We start from the raw sequence: 20,308 nt of genomic DNA, 5'->3' as shown, positions 1-20,308 counted from the left end.
GTCACGGGATGAAGGATGTGAGAAGGATTGTTTTTTCACTAGATGTTTAAAACCCTTGAACTTTAAAGCAAAATGTGCATGCTGAATTCTTTCTACCCTGGTAATTGAAATGTAATTGCCCGAGACCTGAGAAGTGTGCTGTGTGAAATAGGAGAAAGGCACAGTGCATTAAGTAGGGGGTCTCATCCCAACTTTACATCTGATTCCCTTTCTGGAAAGTGCTTTTCTCTGCCCCATCATCCGCTGAACGGCACATGCAGCAGCTCATTTGTCATGGCTAGATGACCAGTACTAACTTAGTGGAGAAAAGTGAGCTGCCTGTACAGCTGGTCCACAATGCCCTCTGCAGTAGTAACAGTAGTTGTGGTCTTACATAGGGGTCTTTCACCTGAACAGCGATGGAATATGAGCTCCTGATAGTGAGCTTTCAAGGCACAACATGAGAAAGACGTTTGTGATAGCCCACACTCAGGAATTATTTAGACTGTAGCAAAACTTTGAAGGAGGTGGGAAGCAGGGAGGGTAAAGCACATTCACATTTTGATTATTGCTTTAGTTTCCTTACCTTTTCTTCTAAGTCCTCACAAGTAGAAAAGAAAAACTCGGTATTTTTATTTTTGTCAGAGAATAAAACTTAACAGTTTTGGGTGACCTTGTTCTCTCTGTCCTCCAGCCATTAAATTTTAGATCTGCTGTACTTGCATAAAGGCTTTAGTTATAAATTTATAAGGAAAATGTCAAGTGGCTAGGCACAAAATTTGATATATCTTGTTAATTATGTAGACACTGCAAACTTCTCCACATACTGCTTAAAACTCTTTAGAGAAAAACCTCACAGCTTATGTGCAATTGTATTATGACAAAGCAAGGTACACGTTATAGAACCAAATACCAATACTTTCTACAATTTTACTTTAGATGTTGGGGGAGTAGGTGGTATATTGGAGAGTGATGTTTGAGAGATCCTGATAATTTGATTACTTAAAACAGGCTGCTAATGGACTTTATGTAGTTCAGAAAAGTAAGCTAGTGCTTGTCTTGAATTAATTGTATGAATTAACAGAACTTGCATGTTTAAAATGCAAAAGTTGACTGATTTAGGTCAAACCAGTTAAATTTGGGAGCTTAGATTTGTGGGTCACTGATTAACTCAACAGATTGGTTATGTCAAAGTTGTTTCCAAACAAGACTTATTGCTGTTGATAGCATGTTTGATTATTAAGCTAAACACTTAACTAACCCCCCTGTGATTTAGCATGCATAGTGTTTACTTAGTTGCATTTCTCATTAGTTAGATGCTGAGAGGAGATGAGATTAGCAGGTTTTATTTATGTTTTGTCAGATTATTGTATAACACTTTCTTGTACTGCTGCACTGCTAAGATTACAAAATTAATAGGAAATGGTTTTTTTTATTTAAAAAAAGCCTTCTACTTATTTCTTTGAGCTCTACATGATTGGTTACTGTTTGTAAGTGCTAGCCATGTACACCCTACTTTGCAGAGCTGCCACAGAGAGACTGAAATATAAGATAAATACATTTTCCATTAAATCTTCGATTTTACTAAACCTAAATTTGGAACAGCAATCATATGAAAATATTTATTTGTACTCTGGAGACACAAAGAGCCCCCTAAACTGGAAAAATAATTTATCAAGTTGACAGTATGCAGAATTTTCAACTGTTAATAAATCAGAGTGTTCTGCACTAGAATAGTTCAAAATCCTAAAATGGAATTGCTTCCCAAAGTAATTGGGTAAAAGAGGAGAACTGTCATACAACATAGACCAGGAAACACCTGAGGCTAGTAGAGGTACAAATGAGTTCAGTTACAAAAGTGTAGTTATAAAGTTGGGGAAAATGCATAGGGGATTTGAAACCAAGTTATTTGTTGTCTTACTGCAAACATAAAGGGAGATTTATGAATGGAAGGTGGTTATGGGGGATGCTGAATGCTCACTACTGGGTATGTCACTTGCTACTTACAGGAGCAAAATTTGAATGGCGACTGGGTGAGAGCAGCGGGCAGGGTTGCTCATTCACTCTGCAACCTGTGGGTAGTCATTTGAAATAAATTCCAGAGGAAGATCAGAACAACTTTTTGTTTCAGTGGATGGGTACTATCAAACTCCAGCTTTGGGTGATAAACAGTAAGAAAGGGCTCAAACTTTATTTTACCTCTCATATGTTGTTAGGTGGAGTGAGGATAATACTGGAATGCATAAGGCTGAAAGAGATTTGTGAGAAAAATAGCTAAAATTTGTTTCTACACCTTGGAGCATGAAAATGAAAAAAAATTAAGTTACATTGATAGAGATCATGAATCAATGGACATTTTCAGTATTGCAGTCTCAGCTTCCTGGTTTCTCTTGCTGAGATTGTTTAGCTTTTGTACACTTTCAAATATTGAAAAGCTTAAGACTGAAATAAAGCCACCGGAATTCCGATCATGGAACATAGGGTCTAATGTATTTTTTTAGCTTGTGCAAGTTAAGTTTTGATTTATTTACTGGGAGGTCCTAGTTAGAGAAGTCCTGAAAGTAACATGATTGGGTTAAAACCAGAAAGAACTCTTTATCTTTCATGGGTAACAAGGCAAACATAGTTCTTGTAACCGTGTCCTTCACTGAAAGTCCAAATACAGTAAATGATTTCAAACATTTAAATGACTTGTGTGTCAAATCCCATTGACACTCAGGAGTCTTTGAAAATGTTATGTTACTATCCATGCTTATGTAATGTGATCAAACAGTGATTGTTGGCTTGCAGGACTGAAACCAAAGCCAAAAACGTGAATATCTTGGTGGGATGGTGTAGTTCAGTAGTGGAGTCAGCATCTGATAAGCTTGTGCATGACTTTGCTTAAGTGCATTTAAAATGTAATTCCATAGTCCTTTTCTAAAGCCTGTATAGGTTTAATATTGCAGCAGTTTTAAACAACTTTGAAATGAGTTACATGTTTGAAAAGATAATATAGTTTTAAATTCTAATGTTTTACCCTACTGGCAGGATAACAGATCAAAACCTGTTGTATATTTATCTGTAGTTTGCATTCAGTCTTGTAGTAAAACTTGAGAACATTCAAATAAAGAAATGCCATAAAGCAGGGTAACTAACTGTAGCTCTGTCCCATAGCTTGCACATGTGACAATGAATCATAAATACATGATGACTTATTAGTATTTTAAATATCAATATGAAATGTTTTTCTGTGGCCGTGGACAGAAATGTAATTATTTCTGTTGTGGATGTACAATAGTTATTTAATGTCATAAGGCAGTATTTTTTTGACTTCTTACTGGTTACTCTTCTGTGTGTTTAATTACTGGTAGAAATCATCTTGTGTTTTTTAAAAAAATAAGTTTTTCCCATTAGTAAGATACATCACTCCACAGTAATTTATTATCATTTCTGCTCACAAACTGGTTTGGGAGACATACATTTTCAGCATTATGTTCACACTCTATTTATGACTTTCTTTGACAGACTCTGTAGCAGTAGATCTAATTTTTGTGTTATTTAACCTATTTCAAAACAGTTTTGAGTTGGAAATGACTTCAGGTATTGTGCTTCAAAAAGGTATAGTCATTCTTCTCTGTAAAAGATGCAGATTTGTTGCATGAGTATGTTTAGAGCCCATGAAATGGTCTACAAGTTTGAGGGAAAAATTTGGAAATCCTAAATTTTGTAGGTCTGTTCTCCTGTTGCATTTTAATTCCTGTACAAGTTTCTCTGCAGCCTCGTTGTGCAATATGTTTAAGTATCTCAGTGGAAACTTTCTCCTATCCTTACCCCATTTCCTTGTGCCTTAGAAGGCATGCTGGGACGGTGTGTCAGGAGCCCTGAATAGGGCAATCAGGTAAATTGCTTGAAGTAAGGAACAAGAGGGGATTACTAAACACCTTGACCAGGGTAAGGGGAACAATTTGGATGGTGGTAATGGGGAAAAAAAGGTGTTAAAACACAACTTAAGTTCAGGTATCCTGAATCAGCAGGTTCTCAAATTCACATACTTTTCTGTTAAATTTGGACGAGAGGGGGAAGGACAATAGCTGTCATTTAGTTTGGAAGTTTAACATTCAATTCTATGAATTTAAAAGTACTTTGGATTATTTTTTCTTCTACTACCAGTCTTTGCCATAATAAATGGTTAATACATATACCTGAAAAAGCCCCTTTAGTTTCAGTGAGATGGGAACGCCTGCACTGGGTAAGAAGCAGTCCCTACATCCAGACAAGCTGTAAACTCCAGCATTCCAGGGTGTGATGATACTGTACAGTTTCAAAAGCTTCAGCAACTTGGAAGATGAGACAGTAATGAAAAAAAATTAATTATTCCACCCACACAAATTCTGCTTTCGTAATTACATACGTTATTGATAGAATGTAAAGCTTTCGTACAACATAGCTTTTATGGAGAAGGCTAATGTTTTTGGAGGTGTTCTGCTTTCCCTTAACCAACCTTTGAATTATTTGAGACACTTCTATAAAATAATACAGATTTTTTTTGTATTATAGACTATAAATGCCAGGAATTACAGCTACAATCGCTGACCTTCAGCTGCATAATGGTGAGATAAAAAGGGCATTGCTTTGTACATCAGGGAAACTTCACTCAAGAGTGAAGACGAGAGTATTCATCTGGTTAGTCCAATTCATAGGCTTTTTTTTTTTTTTATTTAAAACCATGTAATGCTTTTGTTCCAACTAAAAATGATGACTTGAAATAAGATGCTCACCTTTAAGGAACAAAAAGCAGTAAAGACATATATGACTGTCTGTCCTGTTGGCAGCTGAGAGATAAGAGGCAGTTTGTTCAAAAATTTTTTTTTTTTTAAACTTTGGACCATTCTGTCACTGTTACTGAGGAGGCTTCTGGCCCTTCTTGTGTTCTCTAGGATGAAATGTTCGTGGTGTATTACAGAGACAAACCCTGCCTGCATTGTGTGACTGGTTTTAGTATAGGTGTTATAAAGGAAAAATGAAAACTACTGCAGTGCAGTTATGGTTCTCTTGCACAGTAGCAAAAATACAAAAACGAATATAACTTTTGTTCCTCTGAAACCGCTAACAGTGATATTTGTATTGCTGTAGCTGATGGGTAAACTATGACAGGTGAATTAGTTAAATGCAAGCTAGAATTGTATTTGTGTCTTGAAGCTTTAAGAAAGTGTTGGTGACTGATTTGCAGCTAGTAAGAAAATTTAGTTTTAATAGCAAAAATAGTGTGAGATTGTTGGGGGGATGGGAGGATTTATGTTTTTTTTTTCCCAGAATGAGTATTGTAACAGGGAAGAACTTGTTTTATAATGTTAAGGCATTTCATTTCAAATGTGAGTGTTTAAAGAACTGTGTGGTTTTTAAGAATGTTTAGAAAGTTGTCCAGAGAAAATTGCTATTAAACAATGTACCTCTGTATTAGTTACTAAAAACACAAGCTGACTGCATGACCTTGACTGTTGCAGTGTGTTAGGTCTTTTTTATCATTTCTATTCAGTTTAGGGTTTCCAGACAGTGTGTTTCACAATCCATAAATTGATATTAATGATATTCTTATATAAACATCCCTATATATTAGAGATATATATCATGTTGAAGTCATGGGCCTTAGTACTTTCTTATTTACTCAAACATGTGATCTGTATAGTTGACTTTAGCAAAGAAGCTGTGTTTACCTTTTTTTAAACTTCAGGATATGGGGAAACAAAATTTGGTAATTTGTGTGATGTATAGAAAATTAAAACGTTTGTCTGATAATTCTAATTCTCAGATGACCCACATTTTTGAGGGAAGTTTAGTTCTGAAGTCTGAAGCTTTAGCCAGCTGAAAAGCCTGAGGTCCTCTGGTCTTATGTTTTTAAAAAGGGACTGCTAAAAGAGTGTCTCCTGCTTTTTTTTCTGTTGTTGTTTTAACCATTATAGAGAAGGGCTTTGAAATTTGTTTTATCAATAGAACTGTTGGAACTGTCAGACCACTTCTTTGCTTCTGTTGAATTTAGTAAATTGTCAAGAGCAGAAGTGGGAGCTCATGCAAACCTTTACTGAGGGAGCAGGAAGTGATCTGAATTGCTCACTTTATCATTGCTGAAGCATTTTGTGAATGCCTCTCTTACTCTATTTAAATAGATTAAATATTCATGTTTGCTTTCATGGATTTTTTTTTTTTTTTTTTGATAATACCTCCCAATGTGTTCATTCTCCCACCTTCTGATTTGCTAGTTCTTATGCTGAAAATCGAAGCAGGAAAAAGTAGCCCAGAACTCTTGCAATATAGTGTAAAAAGGAGGGAAACAAATACATTTCTGCGTAGGTTACTCATATTTTATTTATTGGGGAAATTTTCTGAGTTATTCTGCATATGTGATACTGAATCCTGTAATAAGATAAGTTATAAGATTTATCCCATTTCTCTTAATCTAGTAGTCAGCATTTCCCCTTCTGAGTAACGTACAAGACCACCACAGCAATAAATATATTTGGTTGCCATGTACTACTGATAGGCTTTTAATAGTACAGTCCAATTTTTGAGTGGTGTTAGTTCCCTATAGATTTATTTGCAGACATAGCAGACTGGATTATCTATTATATAATAGTGCCCACTGCAGATGGCATTCACTGTAGCCTTGCAGTACAAATGTAAGCAGGCTGTGATTTAACTTGGATTTTGTAGAGCTGAGGGATGCTCTTCTGAACTTGGTGTAAGTCCTACTGTGGCTCATCCGTTGGTACTGAAGCGTGGTAACCTGTTTCTGTAATACTTTTCCTTTATGCAGTAAAATCTCATTAGTGTTTTTAGTAGTTCCACTGATCCAGTGTTTACAACAGCAGGAACCCTTGTGTGCTGATAGCAGGAATTATAAAATGTTTCACAGATGTTAGAGTACCTAGAGAATTATAAAAGTTCAGTGCAAACTGGCAGAGACCCACGGAGTGCAGATTTTGTAATGCAGTATGCTAACTTCTGTCCTGTGTTGGTACTTTTCTGTGATGCCTGGTCATCTTAGGGTTTGTGGGTACAACCCGTTAGGTGGTTATACCTGTGGTATATTTGAAAGTGTATAGGTCGTCACCATTTTTATTGAATAAACAGTCAATCAGTCAATTTGGTTTTCTGACTTCAGCTATGTGTGAAGGCCGAGGGGAAGTGAGCACCACCTAAGTAAGATAAGATGAGCAGTCTCTCCCTGACTTCCTCTGTCATTTTTGTATTGCCATGTATGATTTTTTTTTTTTTAAGAGTTATGCAGACTTTTTAAGCCAAGAGCTGAACTGAGATTTCGAGTCCAGGCCACTTTCTCTGAGAAGGTCAGTTAGACACTGGAACAATTTGCCAGTTCTTCAGTTCTTCATAGGATGTGCTCAAGAAAAGACAGGTGAAATATTTACTATTAAATAACCTCCTGTATTAGTGTAGAACACTGTGGGACACAGCTGGTCTTTCTTAGAAGCTCTTTCGGTTAACCCATACCTAGCTCATACCAGAAACTTATCTCAGGAAAATAAATGATTTTTAGGAATGCTTAAGAATTATTTTTAAAAGTTATTTTTAAAGTTGGCTATAGTTGTTAACATGTCACAACACCTCCATTATTTCTTTTACTCTCAGTTGCCCTAATACCTTTAAGAAAATTAGTTCTGATTACAGAATATTGTTGTTGTAGATCCGACTGCCTTTTCAGCTGATAATCAAATAAATGAACAATAGGGTTTGATGTTCATGCCTCTGGTTCTAATTTAACAAATTCTGAGGGTCTCCAGGTTTGGTGGTGGTAGCTGGAAGTACGCCTGTGGTAAGTGATTTGAACATGTTTGTAGTAATTGGGAGCAGTACTGATTGATAGCATAAGGAATTCTGTACAATGTTTTGTTCCTTGTCAGGGAGAATAGTAGCAGCATAAAAACTTGTATGGTGATGAATGGGAGTTAAAATTATTTTCAAATAGTGAGACATTTAAGCCTATTAGATAAGTGCATGCTAAAATGTCAGATCTTCAGTCTTGTAGTTTTTAATGTCCACACTTCATAACTTTGATTTCCTGTGCTCTGTTTACAAGATAGATAACACCTAGAACTTGCATGCAAAAGTGCTTATCCTGGTGTTAGTCATGACCTAACACATGGTTTAATTTGTATGATTTCCTATGTTAGTAAATAATTTGAGAGCTATGCAATCTGGCGTGGTAGCAGACTGAATATTCTTGTGATCGCTTATTTTTCAGTCCCTTACACTTCAGCTGCTAGAATGGAATTTGCCTTGCCTCAATTCACTTCTTCTGTCTATGCAGGCATGTTATATAGGTGAGGGTACTTTTTTGATGTATCAATGTTTCATGTATCAGAGTAGTTAAAATTTAAGTTTAATAAGGGAGTCAAGTTTAGACTGAGGACAAAATCCTTCCAACAGTTGTGATAAGGGTATTAAAAGCAAAATTGGGATGCTTGCCTATGATGGTCTGTGTTTTGTTTTGACTTTTAAGATTTATTCTTTTTTCCCTCCCTCAGTGTCATTTATTTTAGTAATTGTCCAAAACTGGTGGACTGGGTTAGATTATTTTGCTAAGGTTTTTCTTCTGTATCCAGTTCGGTATTTTGCCTTGTTTATCTTGTTCTTTGATAATGAGAAGATTTGGGAGGGTGGGAGTAATGAGTGAAGACCACTAGAGAAGGAGAACTTTCCTGATTATTTTTTTCCTTTTTCTTTCTTTTTTTAAATTTTTTTTTTATTACTATGCAAAAGAACAAGCTGTATGGGGAAAGATACCTGAAAGGTATCTGTGGATCTGTTCTTTTCCCCTGATCCTTCTTGCTCTTCCCTGGGTACAGATGCTCATAATGTAATGTAAGGGATTAATTTTGAGGCACGCTGCAGTTAGTTGAACATGCAGAAGAGAGAACAATTCTTGATCACAGTCAGAAACAAAACAACTGAGGCCTCTGACAAGGTCCCTGGCACTTTGGATATTTTAACTAAGAATGTCTTATTGGGATGGCTAGATATATTAACTACTCAATCTTGAATATTTGGAAATGAGTTGCTGCTGTTTCTTTTTGGAATTTTGAGAAATACAGTTTTTTACATATATTTTGAAAAGTATAGAGAAATAAAAGATGGAAAAAATAAGATAAACTCAGAATAATCTAGCATAAAAATGCCAGTGCAGCCCCATAAGGAACAAACTCTGGTCTGTTAGATTCAATTCGTCACTGGTGCTGTTGGTCTGGGTTGGTTTTTGTGTACCATGCTTGTTCTATTTCAGTGCCTATGGAAGATACCACATGCTGTTTGTTTCCTGTTCAATGCAGTGACTGTGGTAGTGACCATATAGCTGTGAAAGAAGGGAAAGATTTTATTTGCCTATATAAAAGAAAAAAGGAAAAGCATCTGTACAGCTATTAAAAACACATAATATGACTCAAAATACTTTTAATTGTATCCTTTTGATTGTTTTATTATTTACATAGAAAATTAAATATGCAGACATACATACAGTCAACTTTCCCATTACAAAAAGTTATTCTTTTATTAGGTGTTTATTTTCAAGAGTTTCAGTTTTCTCTGTGGAAGAAATTAATAAGTATAGACTTGTAATATGCCAGCTGTATTCCTGGTCTGGTCCATGTTATCTTGGATTAACATGTGATAGAAGAAAATGCCAAAGACTAGAATACTGTCCATTAAAAGAATGCATGGGATGATCTTCATCCTGTTTTTGAAGCAGCTTTACTACTCCTTAGTTGTTCTGTATTTGAACCAAATCATGTTGTTACAATTACAGAAAGACAGATAGCTAGACGTATGAGCTAACTGTAGTTAATGAGGTTGAAGATAGTAATTTAGTATTTGCTGTTAGATCAGAGATGGACAGGTTTTAAATCTGTATTTTGCAAGTAACTCTTTTCCTCCTGGAATTGGAGTGGAGTATTTAAGGTGGGTTTTTTTTTCCTGAAAAACCATGGGTACTACTACTTCTATTGTATTTGCTCTTGCAGATTGGCATTTGCATTCAGAATGCTTAAAAAAAGCAAGACATTGACACCGTGAAGCATTACCTTATTTTAAAGATGTTTCCTGTTTTACTCCACAAATTCTGGACACTGGCTGAAGTGATTTGGGCTCAGGATGTTTATTACTGTGATCTTATATTTTAATGTGTTGTTCTTTACCCCAGTTAAAGGTATTTGAAGCATTTTTCTATTCCAAGTAAATTGAGAAGAGTTTTGAAATAACATAGCTGGATAAAGTGCAAAGTTGAGGCAGCTGTTCCTCCTGGGCACATGAGTCATAGGATTTGAGGGAAGCAGCACATTTACTTGCAGTCCAGTTGCTGAACTCTACCACATCATTGAGTCATTAACTTTCCAGCATCCTTTACTTGGAAAAAGAAAGGAGTTGACCAGTGTGCCCCAGGTCAAACTCGGGTCTCAGAAATCATGTTGAAAATGTAGGGGTCATCTGAGGTTTTCAGACATTAAAATGTCCTTTGTATGCTTAAGGTTTTAATCACAGCTTTAAAAAAAAACCAACCAAAGCAACCAGTGTGTGTGTCACGTCCCGTCACGTGTTTATAGAGCATATGTCATTCATAACAAGTGAAGGGTCTCAGGGCTGAAGGCAGTTTCCATGGCCAGCATCCACTGTGTCTGAGAAGTTCCTGAGAAGGCAACTTTACTCCCAACACTTCTCTGAAAAGAAGATGCTGCTTATATATAAACTATCAATGAAGCTGTACTTAACAACTTACCATATGTCATCTTTCACTGAACTAAGGATGCTTTAGTGTATGGCTGTTTTTGTATTTCTTGTGTTTGTGCCTGGGTGCACATTTATGGGGAAAAAAAAATCCCACCTTCTGTGTTCAGATTAATATCTTGCTTTGTATAAGTCTGTCATTATCAGCCAAACTCTTGTTTATAGTGTTGGAGTTTTTTTTGAAGACTTGTTTGCTCTTTTATGTGGTGTTGCCAAATATTTATGTTTGTACTGGGTTGTTCCTTGAATTCTTTGTTGTAAGTTTTACCTGATTTATTTAGGTTTTTTTCAGACACTTCAGAAGTTGAATGTTTAACACAGAAACATCTTGAGCGATTGAAGGAGCTGGGACTGTTTAGTTTGAGGAGGAGAAGGCAAAGGGGAGACCACATCACTCTCTACAACTACCTGAAAGGACATTGTAGAGAGGTTGGTTCTGGTCTCTTCTCACAGGTAATTAGTGACAGAACAAGGGGGAACAGCTTTAAACTGCAACAGGGGAGGTTCAGACTGGACATTAGGAAAAAATTTTTCACAGAAAGAGTGGTCAGACAGTGGAATAGGCTGCCCAGGGAGGTGGTGGAGTCACCATCCCTGGATGTGTTTAAGGGTCATTTAGATGAGATGTTGGGGGATATGGGGTAGGGGAGAACTTTGTAGAGTAGGGCTGATGGTTGGACTCGATGATCCCAAGGGTCTTTTCCAACCTGAATGATTCTGTGATTCTGAAGGAATTGTTCATAAGAGATTTTATGCTGATTAGAAATGTTCCTTGGAATTATGCTGAACCCTGGCTTTGTGGTAGAAAACCCAGAAGTTACATATGAGAGGAGATCTCTTCTCAAGTTTAAATATCCAAAGTGTTCTTCTGGGCCAAGACTTTGTATAATGTCTTAGTGCAAATATTATTTTAATAACGTTTCTGCAGTATAGCAAGTGAGTGGCGCTCTCTTTCTTTATTCTGGGGTATTTTTCAAGCCTGGGAGTCTCTGCTCATTACCCAAGAGATCGCAAAATCTGGTACAACTTCTACCCAAGAACTATTAGGAAGCTGACCAAAATTCCTGTGTGACTAAGATAAGCATTTAAACCTGCTTGTGCTACCAGCAAGATAGTTATGGGTGGCTGAGATACAACGGACAGAGTCTTCCAGAAAGGACCTCAGTGGTTTTTGCACTGCTTATGATGAGTTACCAGTGTTTTATTTCACTTCGAAAAGTTACTTTTTTTTTCTATTTATCTTTCTCTCTCTTATTTTTCTTTTATTGTACCAGCAGGGCAGAATTGTTTTCTGCCAGTATAGGTGGATCTGCTTTTAGGAATGTTTTGTTTAAATAGTTAACTGCTGCCAGATTGTTCCTAGTGTAGGTATATCCTTGATGTGATTTGTTTCAAATTCCTGAAGGAAGAGCTGAAGTACTCTTATTCTCTAGAATAGTATCATGAGACATGGCTACAATTTCCCACCCGAGAACCGAAAATGACCAAGTGCCGCTTATCAGTGGAGCATTGGAGTGTCTGATCTGAAGAAAAAGATAAAGTTGATGTGATTCCATATTGCTAATCTGAAGATGATGGTTGTGTTGTCATAGGGCAATGTTAGTTATTATGTGCAATGCATGTAAAAATATCCTTGAGGAATTGGTGGAAAGTTGGTAGATCAGAACTTTCAAATTTTTTTCTACATTACTAAAGACCTCTTGGACTCTGTTAATTATTATTTTAAGTTTTTACTGTCCTTTAAATAGTAGGTTACACATCTATCTGAAGAAGATTTTGAAGACTTGCAGAGGAATGTTTGGTACAGAATTTTGCTGCTGAGATTTTTTTTTTTTAAGAAATTGCAGAGACTTGTATTCATGGAAATATGAAGCATTTAGCTTTGGCTGGAGGGCAGCAACTTTGTAATCTCAGCTAGAAACCCAATTGAGTCTGATCTAAATTCTTACAATCTGTCTTACCTGGTTTAGATGCATTGAGTTCTTCGCAGTTTATTGTATGGGTTGTTGGAGAAGGCTTTAAATTGAAACTCTATGAATGCTTTTGTGTCAGAGCCCATGATATATTTTGTAAGAGTAAGGAAGTACTTTGTTGCTGTGTATTTTCCTCATTTTCTCCTCTTATTCTTGTGCATTTGTGCTCTTCTCTGGCCTTATTGTCCACAAAGCACTTCAGTGTCTTTGTATATTTAAAACATAAAAGGTGCTTCAGCCATAGAGTTTTAAAAGGATGCTTTGGTATAACCATTGATAAAAATAATAAATCAGGATACAGCTACTTCATTGGGATGCATCAGCATGTCTTTTGAGTGTGGAAAGCTTTCAGAAGGGCATTGCACTAATACAGTGTGCTGTGCATAAAGTTTACCCTCCATTTCATTTCAAATTGAGGTCAGGATGATGAGGTCCTTATGAACATGTGACTCACTAACTGAAGCATCATTTTCAGCAGCTTACCAAAAATCTTGAAATGACAGGCAACGCTTAAATTGCTTGTGGTGAAAATGAGGAGTCCAAAACCAGAATACTCATATTTTCTAAGCAAAAAAACCCTGTAGTACTACAACTGCTAATAACAAAAACTTACTGATAACACTTTTCTAATTGAACTAGAATTCTTATCATTGAGTGTATGGACATAGAATAGCTGATGAAGTAGAGGACATTGACTGCATTCGTGGGATATTTCATTTGAGGTTTTAGTTCACTTAATCTGTTTCTGAGTGTATGTGAATGTTTCTGGTTGCCAAGTTCTCTACAGGTCCACCTGCATTTGACATGATCTGCTTCTGCTCTTTTATTTGAGAAGAATTTGGCATACATCATTCTTGAAAAATAACTGAGCTGCCTCAGTCTAAAAATATAAATAATTGTTTAAACTGTCCAACAAACCTTGGAGGAGGAACTGTAAATATCAAATATGCAGCATGTATGAAATCAATGAGGTGACTTCTGATTTAGAAAAGTAAAATGGCTTCTTCAGAATCTAGTGTACAGGATACACAGAACTTTCAAAGGACAATTGAGGGTCTTATTAATACAGTCTAATTAACCTCCTTCATGTACAAGGTGAAGTGTTATATGCGCTAAGCGAGTGATGAAAAGTGTAAGAGAAATAGATAATTGGATCATTTTTCTTTCAATGATAAATAATCCTTCTAGTCTGGTTAGATGAAAGTAAACATATGTGGGCTATGGTTTTGCTTTTGCCACATGCCAGGATTCAGCTTAGAGTGAATTCTTCAGCAGAGTTATAAACCTTTGAAAATTGCTTTGTAATGGAAATGGTGACAGACCATTAACTACAGTAGTATAAATGCATTGATTTAACATATGCATAGTTATCCTAAGTTGCCAAATACATGAAACAGTATGTACTGAATGTATAGGGAGGAGGCTTCTTTGTAGTTTTAACTAGTTAATGACATGTTTCATATTACATTAAGGTTTCTCAAACATATGGCCCCTGACAATATTGGACAGTTATCATTCAGGGGCTAAGATACATTTGTACTGTAGTGGCACAGTGATCCTACTCTAATTGCTACACTGGAAGGGGATCAAGAAGTGTTTTAACATGATGTGTTTAGTCACGAATGCAATTATAGTACTACTGAAGCAGGTACGTGTTCCTACTATCAAGCCATAGGAACTTTTGAATCATAAGGAATCATTGCTAGATATGCTGGAAAACCATGTTCCCAATAAAAACACAGAATCTGGGATTTTGTAGTCATACTTAATTAGCGTATGTGGCTTAAATATATTTAAAAATAAATATCTCATGCATGCATGCTATATGAAAGCATTTTTTTCTTCAGATTCCTTATTCTTCCATCCTCAAAAGACAAATAAACAAAAATTATTTTCAAGAATATTATTCAGGTGTTGTTTTTCAAGCATTGAGAATATACACCTACAGTAGAACCTTTACTTTTACTCTGGTGCAGCTGCAGGATTCTTGCTATTGGTGAGCATTTACATTAATAATGCTAGTTCTCTATTACCTTAAAACGTGCAGGAGACATCCTAATACAGATGACACTGAGCATTTTGTATTGCCCTGTGGCGCTTTTATGGAGTTAACCTAGTTTTTAGTGTTTCTGGTTTGCTTTTTTTCTTTCCTCTTAATGGTGGGATAGGGAAGCTAGGAAGTGCCTGAAAATCTGCTGGAGAATGTAGGATTTGTCACAAAACCTGCAGTATTTAGTAGGTGTACCTGTCTTAAGTTTCTTGGCAGAAAATTGTTTTCATTAAGGAGACTGAGTATCCTGAGATGAGACATATTTCTGTATACTACTACTTAACTCTCTTTGAATACACAGAATTTCCACATGTAATTTGTTCTTGAACCTTCAGATTGAGATTGTCTTCTTTAGATTCTGGCTATTCTGATCAACTACTGTACATCTGACAGTCTTGCCTTTGAGATTTATGGCTAGAATGTCAACTTAATTCTTTAGATGTGGTTTTGAATTGATAAAATCACTTACTGGGAGAGGGAGAAAGAAAAACAAGCTTCCAGTGAAGACAGAGCAGAATGCGCATTGATTTGAATGGTACCTTGCAGTGGTGTACTGCCAAATGGCAAGAAAGAATAGGAATAATTAGTAGTATAGGGCATATATTTGAGTTTCAGTGCTTTTAGTGGAGTAGATAAGGTCACACCATAAGAATGTACTGGAAGTACAATATGAAAATGGAGTCAGAGAAGCAATCTTTTCAGTTTTATTAATTAGTTACATATCGATACATAGGATATGAAGTATGTTATTTTTGATATTTTATGCCTCTTGCTGACTCTCACTTTGCATTATGCACCTTTAACTGCAGATGTTGATCTCACTGAAGTTAGAAACTTTATGGTTGTCTGCATGTGCATCTGTCTGAAGGCTCAAATAGTTCCTTTTGCTACAGAGATTTGTAGGCACGGCAGTGCAAGGGATGGGGTCTTGAATAGCCTCAAATGTGGTTTTCATCTTTATCCTTACATGTGATTTATTTATGACATTTAAGGTCCCTTCCAACCCAAACCTTTCTATGATTCTATTGCTTAAGGTGTAAATATGTTATCACTCCCATGATTTCCCACTTCTGTAAATTTCTTCCTTTTTCAAAGTCCCTATGTCATTGCTACTGTCTTCACAGCTTTGTTGTTAAGGGAGTGTTTTCTTCTTTCGTAAGTGGAAGCACTCTTAATACCTACACTTGTTTCAGGCTGAGCCCTGTGGAACTGTTGCATGCAATCATTCTGTAGCCTCTGGGGTTTTACAGCTGGCTTGAAGTATCCTCTGCCTCTAACAGGCTCTGCCACTTGACCTTCCAAGCTTGCTTCACCTTGTGGTTTCCAATCTACATAATAATTTCATGTCACCCTTTAGTTAAATGATTTGTTTTTGACAGATGGAAGTACCTTCAAATAGGGTTTAACTTTATATTCTGCCTCAGAGATAATACCATTCTATTTGACTTGATTTATCCATAAATATGAATGTCTTTCTGAATACCATCTTAAATTATGTACAAGCGGAGATTATAAATTATCAGTATAAAAGTGGCTTTCTAGGGATATTGTACATATAAAATGTATACTGTAGTAATTCTGGATTAGGTGCTGTTAAGCACGAAGCTGACTTTTACGGGGAAATCTGGGAATTACCTTAATATGTGCGGTTAAAAACTGTGGTGATTTGATATCTGATTCAGAAGCATGTAGAATATCCCCAACCTAGCCATGACAGAAGGGTGTAGACGTGTTGGAGTAGACTTCCGGTCTAAACCGTGCAGTTCTTATTGCTAGGGCTGACTTTGAATTCTAGCTTCGCTGTGCCTTATTCACCTTTACACTCATGATTTTACTCTGTGTTCCTGGAAAACTGAAATGGTTGCTTTCCCTAGAAGTCATTTGCTCTAAGTAGAGCTGGCTGCTGTGACCATCTCTTTCTATGAAGTAGAAATAGAGGGCTATATCATGACCAGGACTGTTTGATATTTTAGAGCTTTGAGTGTTTCAAATAGTTACCTCTAGAAATAACAGATATTACAGATGAATTATATATTTGAAAAGGCTTTCAGGAGCAAAGATATTTTATATTTTGGTGTTCCTGCTTGGCAGTATGAGCTTCTAGTGAACGCTGGAGTTACTGGGAAATAATGTAAACCAGCAATGTGGTTAACAAGATTTACTTCACAGAGAAACAGCAATATGCAGGTTTGCTCAATCTTAAGTCTGGTGACAGAGCCGTTGCCTGCTGTAAAGAGGAAATCCTAACAATGAGAGGAGGGATTTGCAGTGTAACAGAGCTGTCAAACATATATTTTACTTGACAGACATTGATATGACTCTCAGATAATACCTAGTAAGTTTGATGTATGTAAACGGTTTAATGCATTTTCTTTGTAAAACTTTTGCTCTAATTAAATACTGCACTTTCAAAAAGGATCTGGTTGTTGATGACTTATACTCTGTCTCTAGTAAAAAATGCTTTTTTCTTAGTTCCAGTGTAATTTTGATGGATCTGCAGTGATATAAGTGACTGTGTAAAAGAAACCAAGACAGAAAAAACTCAAAGTTTAGATTCTCATCTTACATAGCCTCAGACTGACTTGGATGCCTTGAAAAAAGCATATAAAAGGATCAGAGAGAAAGTGATCCTTGAAACTGTAACAGTGAACTGAAGTTATTTAGCTCACAAGGTCACTTGTCCAATAGTACTGTCCTTTCAGAAAATCTGTGGGGTTTTGTGTTATGAGTAAATAGCAGATTTTTTGAGATAACTGTATGTTGTGTGTGTGTGCTCTCCATTGTTGGTGTGCTGATAAGTAAATGTTATATGAGGCTTTGGATTGATATTTAACAGCTGAGATAGTTGATTATACCACTGAAAACATTTGTCATTGCCCATTCCAATGTCATCAATATGAACCATCTGAACTCTGCCTTTCTTTTTCTTTGCTGCCCCTGGGGTTTAATGGCTTTGCAGAGAAGCTCCTGCCTGGCATATTGAGCTGCTCCAGAAGGTCTAACCCATAAGCAGTGAGTACTGAACTGCAGCACACTAATGCTGTAGGTGTTGACTCACCATGCTGTTTTTAATTGCAGTTCTTTTGAAGGTAGATAATCTGTGCAGACTGTCAACATAGATATTGAATCTTTGGGTATATACCAATTTGATGATGTATTTGTATGGCTACAAATGCTGTTCTGCTTTTCTTTTCCTGGGAATTAACTTTTCGCCTGTGCACATACTGTTTGCATTTAAAACTAGCTTTCATGTGTCTGTGGCTCTTGCTATAGCTGGCAAATGCTTATGTCTCATATCTGCAGTGAACTGTGTTCTAGAGTTCTTAAGCCTGATGTAAACCAGCTTTCAAATGTGCATGAATTGAAAAGCATCTGTAATGTTTTGATGTGACTAATACTAGGATATGATTGACCAAGTCTGGATTTATGTTGTTACTGGAAAGTCGTTCAAAATATCCATTTGCAAACTCGGGGTGTGGCAGGGGGGAAATTCTATAATTCTGATAGGTGTGTTCATTTGTGATATAATTGCTTTGAAAAAATTGTCATCCTTTTCATCTCCAGATAATAAGCTGTTTCGATTTTTATAATTTGTATGTTGTAAGATGCAGATCTCATCTCAAAATTCCATCCATGTTTGACTGGAAATAGAAAACAAATGTTTTGGTAGTTTCAATTGGTTTTGTGTATGCATACTTCTAAAGATAAAGATGCAATTAATATGGCTAAATTATATGTTTCCACTATAGGCTGCCCTGAGGAGGCAAAAAGATTTTGCGGGCATGGACGGTTTTGGTGCAACTTTGCCTGTCAATACGTACTTTCAGACCTGCTCAGGATGGTGTTAATGCTTATACATAATGACAGAGCTGATTCAGGAACGCTGAACAAATCTTATACTGGGCAGTGTGCACAGAGACTGGGCTGCCCTTACCTAAGGACATATCAACATTTAAAGAGCTTTTGAGAATATTCTTCAGATCACTTTGTAAAGGAGATGTTGTGATGTTAGAAGAGAACTCTTCGTAAACTGGGAGAAACTTGTTCTCCCATAGTATATTGCTTTGGGTAGTTTCATGGTACCCCTAGAGAGGTCTATAGCCTTTTTTTTTGTGGGCCTACTGACTTTCTTTATGAGGGTGAACACTTGTGGCATGCATAATTGCACAAACACTTTGGAGACATCTGGGAGGCTTGAGATATTGCTGTTGTTCTCCAGCTGTTTTTCTCTCAGCTGAAGGTTGCTGCCCTCAAAGTTGAGCCACACTAATGGATCATATGAACTATCCTAGTCCATATCAGTGCAAAGTCAGCCAGATTATTTTAAATTACTGCTGGATGCAGCTGAGGGTAGTAATGAACAGCTTGAGGTAATAACTTCTTAAGCCATTCCAGCTAGATTTCCAAGAGCGCATCTGTCTGTGTCCTTATAAGTGCAATACTGTAATCTCTCTATTGCTGAACTGTGTTCAGGATTTGTCAGGACTGCAGAGCTGTTGCCAAGGGGAGTCTAATATTCAAGTGGAATGTATTGGCTCTTCCTGTCTATCATTATTATCATATTGCAATAGAAAGATCCAAATGATGAGCATGTAACATACCTTGAATGGTAAAGTAAGCTTATTTTCATATACGAGGTAAATGTGTGGAAGTCATGTTTTGGAAACTCTTTAAATTGGAAAGAGATTGCCATGTGAAGTCTCTTCCCCCTGTCTGTGTTCCTAGTTCAGCCACTTCTAGCCACTTATCTTTGATTCCTAGCCATTTAAGTTCTTACCCTCTCTGTACCTTTGCTTCATTCCCCCCAAAACTTCCCTGTATTGATTAGAATGATAATGAATTTTTTAGCTCTATTTTTTTTTTTTTATTTTTGCCCCAGGTCCAGCAAGACTATGAATCTCTGTTCCAAATGCTTTGCTGGTAAGTGCAGTAAAAGGTTTTGTGTTTTTGTCAGATTATTCAAACCACATTGTTGGCATCTCCTTTAGGATTTGTGCATGGGGTTTCTCTTCCTCCAGTGTGTATATGTAATCAGATTTTCCTCACTTTGATGCTTCATTTATTTGCTAATCAAGAACCTCTTGTGTAAATGTACCAATCAAATCTTGTTCTTGAAGTTTATGGAATTCTGGAACACCCTTGAACTACAGAGCTCCGCTGTCAGCACAGCTCCTATACGGATGATGTGGCTTTCAAAATGCATAAGTCTGAATTATAATTTGGAATTTTGTAGAATTTATTTTGTAATAACCTCTGAAATATGGTGTGGATAAAAAAAAAAAGTTGTATAGAACACCTCTTGTTCCATTTCTTTTTAACTTGCAGCCCTGGAACATTAAATCATCAGTAGCTCATCAGTGGCCTAATTCTAATTGCTACATATTACTTTCTTATTGCAAGGTCATTGCTACTGTGTAAAATGTTAGGAATTGCTATTGACTGTTTCCTGTTAGCATCTTCTAGCTTTGCCTTTCTGAATTTTTTTGTTTTTGGTATTATTTAGTTTTGTAAACTTATTTTTAATTGTAATTCAAGT

The 20,308-nt window shown here is 36.4% G+C and overlaps 1 protein-coding gene across 3 annotated transcripts in view; it reads left to right on the top strand.

Annotated features, from left to right (window-relative positions):
* Positions 1 to 20,308, top strand: part of ZFAND3 (zinc finger AN1-type containing 3) — a 140,888-nt gene that overhangs the window by 14,080 nt on the left and 106,500 nt on the right. For 2 of the 3 annotated variants that reach the window (XM_074818134.1, XM_074818137.1), the window contains exon 2: positions 19,652 to 19,692. In XM_074818134.1, the coding sequence (XP_074674235.1) occupies positions 19,652 to 19,692 (41 nt within the window). Of the gene's footprint in view, positions 1 to 17,731; positions 17,785 to 19,651; positions 19,693 to 20,308 lie in introns of all 3 variants that reach the window. The other variant, XM_074818136.1, reaches the window with a different exon arrangement.

Source organism: Strix aluco, chromosome 3 (genome assembly GCF_031877795.1).
Source record: "Strix aluco isolate bStrAlu1 chromosome 3, bStrAlu1.hap1, whole genome shotgun sequence".
NCBI lineage: Eukaryota > Metazoa > Chordata > Aves > Strigiformes > Strigidae > Strix > Strix aluco.
This window is presented reverse-complemented; position numbering and strand designations above follow the sequence as displayed.